Below are 10,229 nucleotides of genomic sequence, written 5' to 3' on the forward strand. Positions count from 1 at the left end.
ACAGGCGCTTCTAAGGGTTGGTGAGAAGCCAGCAAGTTGTCAGGTACAAAAGGAGTCCTCGGGCCGGGGGGGCTGCAAATCAAACGCAGCATGCCGCCCTGGGAGCAGCACGCTGGCGGAGCGGCTGCGGCAGAAAAGCGCCGCGGTGCAGTGCGTGAACCCGGCCGCCACTCCCCCCGGGGCACCTTCCTCAGCCCTGCTCCCCAGCGAGCATACTTGAGGCTCCCTGCTTGTCACTGGGATCAAAGGTAGGGGCCGGGCTGGGAAGGCAGGGTGTCAGCTGGGCCACTTGTGAAGCTCACTGCAGGAGCCAAGACCTCCAACTTGAACCCAATTTTTTTTCGCCCCCCAGGCATCCTTACACACTTCTAAGGTCTCCGCTCCAGCATCACAGCTGCATCTCGTTTCATCTCCGGCGAGGAAGAGAGGCGGCAGCGCCAGCTGGGGCCAGATGCTGCTGGAGGAGCGGCCCTGGGTCCCAGCCCTGCCGGCAGCTGGGCTGGGGAGCACCGGCTGCTGGGGGAGAAACCCGGCCCCGCTTCCCAGCCACAGCCCTCCCACCACCAGCTGGGACAGGGCACGTTCCCACGGCTTTTGGTTTTATTTCAGCAGGGCCAGGGCTGTCCCTGTCCTCCTGTGGCTCCCGGGTTGGTCTGAGCATCACCAGGGTGTGGGATCTTTTCTGATGGGACTCAGATGTTGTCGGACATTTTGGAGCAGGGAAGATGCAGTCATGGAGCTGTGGGATATGAGATGACACTGCCAAAATGAAAAACTCAAAGTAATTTAATATAAACATAAGTCACCCTAAAAATGTTGGCTCTCAGGAGCTGCTGGACCAATGTGTGATCTGCAACAATTGGTGCCTGTTGCAGTGGGGATTGTCCCCAAAACAGAGGACACGTGCATTGCAGGAGCAGGAAGGCTGGGAGATGAGAGTTGCAGGGTGGGCGCAGGCTTTAGGAGTGGGAGGCTTTGCCAAAGCCAGCTTGGAACCCATGGCTTCACTGCCCAGGCACACGGCTTGGCAGGGACCTCCCACAGCAGGTTCCCAGGAGCTGCCCAGCAAGGCAGCCAGGAGTTATCGTGGGGTTCCAGGGAGCGCTAAGGGGGGCTGAGGGGACACACACAGCCCGGGTGCCCCGGCTAAGCAGGGCTTTTCCCCAGGCCAGTCCCACCAGCAAGCCCTCGGTGACAAGTGTCTACAGAGGAAGGAGCGCCACCTCCTGACGCTGGATGTCCCTAGGATTCCAGGAAACCGCTTTTGCGGGGCTTTTTTCCCCCCCTCTCTATTCGCTGTTTTATCAGTCAGCAACAATCGCTTCAAAAATAAACAAATCCAAGTCTGGCACTGGGTTCCAAGACAAAAACTCCTCCTGCCAGACACACGCCGAGCATCTTCAACAATGACATTCCTCCAGGACTGCTCCCACCTACTTCGGTGCCAATTTAACTAAAAATTCCCTCTGCTATCATTGTCACTTAAAATCAGCAACATCCCAGAGCTCCCACCACAAGTTATGGTACAATTAGGTTCTTTTAGAGATTTTCATCAAGGTAGTCCACAGTTTGTCATGGGTGCTCAGCCCCAGCACACCCTTTTATCCTGATAATCCCAATTCCCTTGGATGCATCTGACTGGTGAGACAGAAGCAGCAGCAGGCAGGGCTGGCTCAGAGCCATGCCCTCCCTAGCCAGCTAGTACATTCCACCTTTAGAAAGTGAAAAGCCCACCTAAGGCTAACAGGTGGAGGGGAAACAACCTCACTCCTCAGAGTTGTCCATTAAACTGCAGGCTCAGGCTGGACAGAGATTGGGAATTCCACTTTTCTGCATCAGAGGAATACTAATTTAAGGATCTTCTCCACCTACCTGCCAACTTGAGACTTGTGACAAGGGAAAAAGAATTACTTATTATTTCTCCCTTATTTCACTTGGCTGAAATCAGCCAGCAGGTTCACGTGTTAAATGAGGCTGACAGTGAGCCAGGCAGCTCATTCAGTCACCCAGTCTGGTTTCTAGGGAAACAACGTAAATGTTTTTCCTCCTTCTTGCCACCTTTTAACTCTTAGAAGGCTCTTGTTCACCACCACATGAAAAAATCTCTACATCCCACCTTTCTCCACTTTGGATAAGAGCAAATAGGGCCAACCCAGCTCTGTTTCAGGGCAGTGCTACGCTTTGGTGTGAAAGTCTGCAGTAATTGCCTCAATTGCTGCCACGTCTCCAATTATGGTCAGGGAAGGACACACCAAAGCTCTCCCTGGGAGCCAGCAGGGTATTTTAGGCCAGGCAGTAACACAACACCAGCGGCACTCACAGCTCTCCCACCTCTCAGAGGGTGGATGCAGATCACCGCCCTCCCTGCCCAGGCAGGCCTGCCTCCTGCCACCCTTCAGCAGGGAAACTGCATGTGATTCTGAAAAACCCAGCTGTTGTGAAGCTGGGAATTTTTAGTGTATCTGCTGCCTTCTGCTGCTCTCAGGGACAGCAACAAACAGTATTTGCAAAATGTGCAGGCTAGCAGCCCCTGCCATACGGACACTGGAAGGTTTCCATGGCAACAGCCAGCACCCACCAGCTACCTAAAATTTAGTGGTTTGAATGTCTGGGCTATTTCACAACCCATTTGACCTAAAGTTCTCTGTCCACCCAGCTGGGGCTTGACAGATGGACCAATATCTCAGCAACTGCAAACACATTTTGGGTCCCTGCTGCTTCACTACTTCACACAACCCAGAGACATCCTGCTCTGACCCACAATCTCTGCTCTGCAAAACCAGCAACAGCGGCTTCATTTTTTTTAAAGCAGCCCTGCTGCTACAAGGCAGATGTTCATGTCACATGCTTCTTTGGTTTGATCCACATGTAGAACCTGCAGTCAGAGTACCAGGCTTGACACAGCAATGTATGTAGCAAGAGGCAAAATTAACTTCTTTAACATATTTATTTTTTGGTCTGAGAGCACACAGGCCATAGGACCATTCCACCCATCAGGCTGCCTCCTCTTTTGCAATGCGATCCTTCTTGAGTGGTCCCTGAAAAAAAACCACAAAAAACAAGCCATGTAAACAGCAGCCTGCACAAATGACCTAACATCCCAATCCCAAAAACTGTAAAGAAATCAAGGCAAAAAAAGCCCTCCATGCTGCAACCCACTGGAAAGCCCATGGCCCAAGCCCACAGGCAGAGGTTCTGGGAAAGGCTGAATGCAGAGCAGCCCTCTGGGCTGGCTGGGTGACTGCGGCTGCTCCTGAGCACAACGCTGGCGCCACCTGGTGGGGAAGCTCCTGCTGGGCCCCGAGCACGGCACGGCACGGCTCGGACCCTGCCAGGGCCTTCAGAGCTCCTGGCTGCCTTCTCCAGCCAGTGACAAACTGGGAATGCCACCACTGTGAGCACCCTCCTCACGAGCTGCGCTTGTTCCGTGCTTCAACACTGAACAACCTGTGCCCTAATATGGCATCCATCACCCCTCAGACACAGAGAGCTGTCACTGGGGAACAGAGACCCCCAGGCCCACTGCAGTTATAAACCAAGCTGGCAGGAAGAGGCCTCTCAAGAGAAGTTTGTTTCACAGGAACTTTGGCCACATGACAGCTCAAAAGGCCAAGCTAGCTACCAGCTGCCATGAGCTCAAAGATAACCCAGTGGGGTACAGCAATAAATGCGTCAGGAAGAGCCCTTACCATGAAAGCCTTCTTCTCCTCAGCTGTCTGGAAGCGGCCATGACCAAATTTGGAGGTTGTGTCAATGAACTTCAAGTCAATCTTCTCCAGGGCCCGGCGCTTGGTCTGCACAAGCAGGGACTAAAAAGAGAGATGCCAGGTGAGTATGCAGCAGCAGCGCCCTTTTAGCCTCCAGTACACTGGCTACTTCTTGTCCCCTCCATGGCTAATGCCTCCTCGGTCCCTCTGACCCCAGACCTCAGCTGCTACCATGTGCAAGAACACCTGACCATGAGCCATCTACCCTGCACCTTTGACCTCCCAGGCTGAAGACTGGCCAGCTCCCTGCAGCACAAGTCCCACTCCACCAGGGCCCTTCTGCCCACAAGATTTCTCAAGCCCTAACCATGTCCATCACTACACCTGCAGAAATGACCTCAGGCCACTCCCAAGGCCTTTACTACGAAGTGGGTTTGTGTGGAAGGCTTTTCTTTCTAGCAAGCCACATGATTCCCCAAAACAGCACACACCCCACCTGCACCAGAGAACAGCACAGCTCCCTTGAACTGTTCCAGCCCACCACTCACCTTGCGCAGGGTCAGGACCCTCTTCTTGGTGCCCACAACACAGCCCTTCACCATGATGAAATCATTGGTCACCTCACCATAGTGGACAAAGCCTCCCTGGAAAAGGAGAGAACAGTCAGTGCTCTGTACCAAGCAGGACCAGTGATCACATCTGCCTACAGATCCACACCATTTCTACAGATCCACCTTGGCCATTCCCACATCCACTGAAATCCTGTTTCCAGTATTGCCTTTCACTGGTCAAGTTTCTTATGCAGCTGTTTACTTGTTGCTGTAGGGCTTTTACTAAGAACAGCAGAAGAGGCTGACAAAACAGCAAAAGCTCTTCTCACTAAGTTATTCCTTGTACAAGTACCATTCAAGGTTTGCAACATCCCTGTCCTATTACTGCATAACAAATTAAATTTCCATGTTATACAAATCAATACTGAGGCTGACTAAACACCACCACCTTCAACAGCAGCTGACTTATTCAAGAGCTCTTCATTTAATAACTTTGTGTCTTATACCAGGGCCCATTTGCCTCTTAGGATTGCAGCTCACGAGCAGACTCCTTGCACAGAGCTGCAGCAACTCACCAGAGGGTTAATGCTCTTGTCAGACAAGTCATAATCAGTTGATGCATTGTTTTTGATCAGCTTTCCATCCTTGATTTGGTAACCTTGGCCAATCTTGTAAATCTAAAAACATAAAGAAAGTCTACTTAGCAAAAGGTAGGAGAAAGAACCTTTCATCAGATAAAATATAAAGAATTCTCCAAAGCCTCAGAGGAAACAGTCTGCTGCACTTGGGAAACACGTGGCCATCCAAGAATTTTAGTTATTTAACAAAACTAACCATGGCCACTATCCCCAAGACAACATTCTAACACAGCAAAACACCCCAAGCAGAGCTCCCCACGCTGTCTGTTCACTGTCACAGAGCAAGTGACATCAGGCAGCTCTCGCACCTGGCCAGCAGCTGAGACACACCAACCTTCTTGTTGATCTCAGTGCGGTGGTGGTAGCCCTTCTGGCCCGCCCGTGCCACGGAGAAGGCCACGCGGGCGGGGTGCCAGGCACCGATGCACGCCACCTTGCGCAGGCCACGGTGAGTCTTGCGGGGCAGCTTCTTGGTGTGCCAGCGGCTGGTGACACCTGCAAGGGACCAAAGCAGCCTGCTGTCAAGCTGAGATGTCACTTCAGTCCTCAATCACAGTTTAAGCCACTTTGTCAAGCTGCAGTCCCCAGGCAACAAAAGCACAGATGCAGCGTCCCAAGAATCACCACTTCCCGGTGAAGGTCCCTCCCTGGCTGTCCCTGGGCTGTGTTCTCAGAAGGAAGGCAGCATGGAATGACTCCTCACGGGTGTCAGGCGCTGTGCCCAGCGCTCATTCCATGGTCTCATCATTGAACTGTGACAGCAGTACAGATTTACCTACCCAGCTCTTGGTACATGCACTTATGAAAACACAAGGCCAGCATTTCATTAAAAACTGTATCCTATCACCAAGAGAACGGCTTCCATGTGTTTACCTTTATATCCCTTGCCCTTGGTGACTCCAATGACATCTATCATCTCATCCTGGCCAAAGACTGTTGACACAGGCACCTGCTGCTCCAGCTTCTCCCGGGCCCAATCCACCTTCTCAGCAACAGTGCCACCATTCACCTGGATCTCCATCAGGTGAGATTTCTTCTGCCTCAGCGGGAGCAAACGCATCTAGGACACAGAAAATATGACATTCGGCTCCAGCTCTTCTGCAATGGACCCTGTAAGCCCAGCCTCCTTTTAGCCCTGGCCCAATATATTTCTCTAGTATCCTTTTTCCAAAATACAGAACTTAAAGAAGTCCCTACAACAAGGGGGAAAGTTATTTAGTGGCTTGCAAGTCATTGCACCTGGAAGTTATATGCCACCCACAGTAGCACAGAGTTCTCTAACCTCACAGCCATCAGCAAAATTCAACTGAGGATTAACATGAAAACAAGGGGCAATAGTTTTAAACTGTAACAGAGTGGATTTAAATTGGACCTAAGGATTATTTTTAATATGAGGTTCGTGAGTCACTGGCACAGGTTGCCCAGAAAAGCTTTGGAAGCCCCTCCACCCCCTCCAACTGTTCAGTCAGGTTTGACCCGGGGGGAGGGGGGGGCCTGAGCAACCTGGTGTAGTGGAAGGAGCCCCTGCCCAGAGCATGGGGGTTGGAACTGGATGATCCTTAAGGCCCCTTCCAACCCAAACTGCTCTGATTGTTTGATAAAAGCCTGCCACACTTAAGGCTGCTTTGGGTTGGACTGTACTTACAGTTACTTCTCCTGTATTTAGCAGAGGGAACTGGTGATAGAATCAATACAGGTTGCAACACTACCTGTACTGTCTACTACAGGAAATTAATTCTATTAAAATTTGCCATCTTACTGCAATTAGAACCAACTCAAAAGATTTAATCCATCTCCCAAGAAAGTTAGAGCACTGACAGCTGGGGAGACACATCACTCAGCAGAAGACCTCCTCCAGCTGAGCAAGAGAACCTGCCAAAAGTCTGAGTGCTTGCAATCCCAAGAGAATGCAGCCTGAAATGGTGCTGAGCACATAAAGCCCTGAGTTAAATGTTCAGGTTTTATTTGTAGCTGAAATTAAGAGTCTAGGTCTACACAGTATCAGCAAATGACTGAGGCCAAGAAGTTCCTACTACAGCTCAGTCTCTTTTGGACACTCTTTCAAAACCAGCCAGTGGTTGCCAAGGCCCCTCAAACATCCAGTGAGTACAGTTCTGTAGAGAATGAGTGTGCTGAATAGACAGTGTCAAGCTGCAAGGGAAGGCAGAAATCTCCCTACAGAGATGGATCAAGTTTCAAGCTTGCTCTCTCAGCAGTTTCCAACATACCTGAGCCCACAGGCACTTACCTGAGTGTGAGCCATGACTCTAATAACCTGGCAGTACTTCTTCATGCTATTGAAATCTTTCTCCAACTGCTTTTTGCCCTCCTCATCTTGCCACTTCTTACAGTATTTGGTGAAGGCCTTCTTCTTGGATTTGTGCCTTCAGGAGCAGAGCAGAGACAAGGTTTGGCTAAGCCCTTCATCAATCCCCAGAGAAGTGGGGTGAGCGGAAGGAGTTGCCACCTCAGTTGGCTTTGGCTCATTGCCAGCTTCTAATGACTCTTTTCCACTGGCAAGCGGAGCCTGGAGCTCATCAGACAGTGGCAAAATTGCCAAAGCTGAGCGGAGCTGCCATGAATTCCAAAGCACATTAACATTCACGCTACAGAAAACAAAAGACTGTAAGGAGATGTCAAACAATAACAGAAAAAAAACAGATCTTTAAAGCTATTACGAGATGACTGTGATCTGCTTCAAAATACCCTAATTTCCCCCCCTTGTGTGCCCGACAGCAAGGTTGTTAGTAAAACACCCTTGAGAACCTTATTGTTCCACTCTGACGTCTTTTCAGCCTGCCAAGTTCATAAACAGGCTGGAAGCTCCAGACACGCTGGAACCACACTTGGGCAAACACACTTTTAATCACAACAACAGCGCCTGGAATGGCAATCACAAGTGACACTTGCCTTCCCCTCTCCTGAGAGAACAGGGCTACAGTCAGGACTCGACACTCATCAACAAGCGCCAGAGGCGATTTCCTTATGTCCGCCCGTCGAAGTATCATCACGTGTAGCCTGTTAGGGAGTGCCTGGGCAAAGCCAAGCCCACCACACCCGCACCACCAAAAGTTACGGTGCACCCTCACTATGGTGCCACTCCTACAGCCTAGCCCTTTATTAGGCCAGTCTGTCACAGCTAAACACTAACTGCTAAAAAGCCATGCTAGGATCATTGCAGCCCAACAGTAAAAACACAAATCATGGCCTGAGAACAGGCCAGGCCCCGCAGTCTCACCAGTTCTTGTAGAAGCGGCGCTTGCACTCATCGCTGATGTGCTCAGCAAAGATGGTCTTGAAGCTACGGAGACCACGAGGAGTCTGCACGTACCCCACGACGCCCACGATGACCATGGGAGGGGTCTCTATTATAGTGACTGCCTCCACCACCTCCTTCTTGTTCACCTCTGGATGGGAACAGAAACACAGCACAATTAATTCCAGCAGCAACTCTTCTAACACCACCTGTTTTTCCTCACTCCCAAGTCCTCCATGTGAAAGGTTAAATGACTCAAGCTCTTTTCTCAGAGATGATGCAGAGTAAAGCAACCAACTCTGACATCATTATTTAATGCCTTGCAAAACTTTGAGGCTGGCTCAGGAGAAAGGTCAGCCAAAATGGATAGGCAAAATGGATGGCAGCAAGGACTGGACAATCTCCCAAAAAACACCAAATGCAGATGACTGATGTCCCCCCATCCAGAAGAGCCATCTCAAGGTGCAGCTAAACCAAACCAGTGGTTACAGCAGAAATACGCCTCCTACTTGGACTCGGAACAGGGTGAAGTCAAGCTAGGACTAGAACCCAGAGCTGCTGCTGAAGGGACCACGTGTGACCATTCCTGACCAAGCCCACCTCCTGTTCCAAGAGAACATTAATACATACTAGATCCAGGTCTGTCCACCTCGCGGACAATGTGGGTCATGCCAGCCTTGTAGCCCAGGAAGGCAGTGAGATGGACGGGCTTGCTGGGGTCATCTTTGGGAAAGCTCTTGACCTTGCCGCGGTGCCGGCTGCTGCGCTTGCGGGGCAGGAAGCCCAGGGAGCCGTGCCTCGGGGCCGAGAACTTGCGGTGAGACTGCGAGAGACAACCAGCACTCAGTGCTTGCTGCAGAGCCTTACTTGGGCCCCCTCGGGGCCAAGGCCAGCTCTGTCCTTGCCTGGGAACACTAATATTACATATATCCGAGGCATTCTGCATTATAGAAATTCCCTCTATCACCTGCTGGGCTTCTGAACTCTATTATGTTACAAGAATGCAATCCCCACGCATTAACTATGAACTTCCCAGATTTCTTTAATGCCCCTTCCAAGCTTATTCTAAGATGCCACCAAGTCCCACTCTGGCCAGGGAACTACAGAAGCTGCAATTTGGCCACAGCGTGCCACTACAAGTTCAGTCCCACCTCACAAGTCTAAAAAATGCAGCACAGACAGCTTCACATTTTCCAATGAATCGGCACCAAAATAAGCATTACAGACACAATTTCAGTTTGAAAAACTGCAGTAAAGCAGCATGCCAACACCCGCCTTTGAGCCATTGCTCTGGGTGGAAGAGCAGTATTTTTCCCCAAGATTTTCTCCTTGAGTACCACCCCTGCAGCCTCAGAGCCATTAGAAACTAACTTCCACCCGGAGAACTTTCAGGCCAAAGAAAGATCTACCCATCCAATCCCACACGCAAATTAAAGAAAAATACCGTGCAGCTGTACACGGAACTAAAAAGAGCACACATTTATATAAGAAAAAAAATACCCCACAAGAGTTACCCTAAGCGAAGTTTAAATCCCCAAAAGGGCCACAACCACAGGAGCTCTCTAGAGAGAAGCCGCCCCCCTCCTACAAAAAAGTGCCCCAAATGCCCCTACAGCTGCCCGCGCCACGCACACCCCGGCTCCCCGCCCGGCACCAGGTTGGCCCACCCGGTCTCCGGCACAACGCCGGGCCCGCGCCCCGCCATGAGCCCCGCATGGCGTCCCGCAGGTGCCGGGGACGGCGGGAGCGGGGCGGCGCGGCAGACGGGGCCGGGATGGCGGCGATGCCCGCGGGATGCGCGGCCAGGCCCGAGGCCTCCGCACCCACCATCTTGTCCACGCGCCGGGCCGGAAGGGCCGCCAGCCCCGCGCGCAGCCTTTATAAGCGGCCCGTCCCTCAGTCTCGCGAGAGGGCGCGCGGCGCTACGGGTGGCGAGCGCATCCAAAAACGTGCGCGGGCACCGATGCGCATTAAAACAAGACCGCATAAACCATCTAGCGGGGCTTGTGGGGAACTTCGGTCATAAGAGATAATGCTTATTTCACTTCATCCCATTTCATTCAACTACATTTCATTT

The 10,229-nt window shown here is 51.5% G+C and overlaps 1 protein-coding gene and 1 non-coding gene across 2 annotated transcripts; both read right to left on the bottom strand.

Annotated features, from left to right (window-relative positions):
- Positions 1-2,928: 2,928 nt before the first annotated feature.
- On the bottom strand, positions 2,929-10,005 carry RPL3 (ribosomal protein L3). The gene is made up of 10 exons (XM_058805019.1): positions 9,980-10,005; positions 8,783-8,975; positions 8,135-8,303; positions 7,145-7,280; positions 5,770-5,956; positions 5,231-5,391; positions 4,834-4,935; positions 4,256-4,351; positions 3,690-3,809; positions 2,929-3,038 (listed from the first exon to the last, which is right to left on the bottom strand). Exons 1-10 carry the CDS (start codon positions 9,980-9,982, stop codon positions 2,994-2,996), a joined length of 1,212 nt encoding a protein of 403 aa, XP_058661002.1. The 5' UTR covers positions 9,983-10,005; the 3' UTR covers positions 2,929-2,993.
- LOC131558435 (small nucleolar RNA U83B) lies at positions 5,560-5,652 on the bottom strand. The gene has a single exon (XR_009274817.1). It is a non-coding gene; the product is annotated as a small nucleolar RNA U83B (small nucleolar RNA).
- Positions 10,006-10,229: the final 224 nt, after the last annotated feature.

This window comes from Ammospiza caudacuta, chromosome 5 (genome assembly GCF_027887145.1).
Source record: "Ammospiza caudacuta isolate bAmmCau1 chromosome 5, bAmmCau1.pri, whole genome shotgun sequence".
Taxonomy (NCBI): Eukaryota; Metazoa; Chordata; class Aves; order Passeriformes; family Passerellidae; genus Ammospiza; species Ammospiza caudacuta.

Excerpts from the sequence above, each read along its gene's own strand:
- RPL3 (XM_058805019.1), bottom strand. Across the intron at positions 7,281-8,134 it reads CGCCGCTTCTACAAGAACTG|GCACAAATCCAAGAAGAAGG; the intron begins GTGAGACTGCGG and ends CTGCTCCTGAAG. Across the intron at positions 5,957-7,144 it reads GAGTCATGGCTCACACTCAG|ATGCGTTTGCTCCCGCTGAG; the intron begins GTAAGTGCCTGT and ends TCTGTGTCCTAG.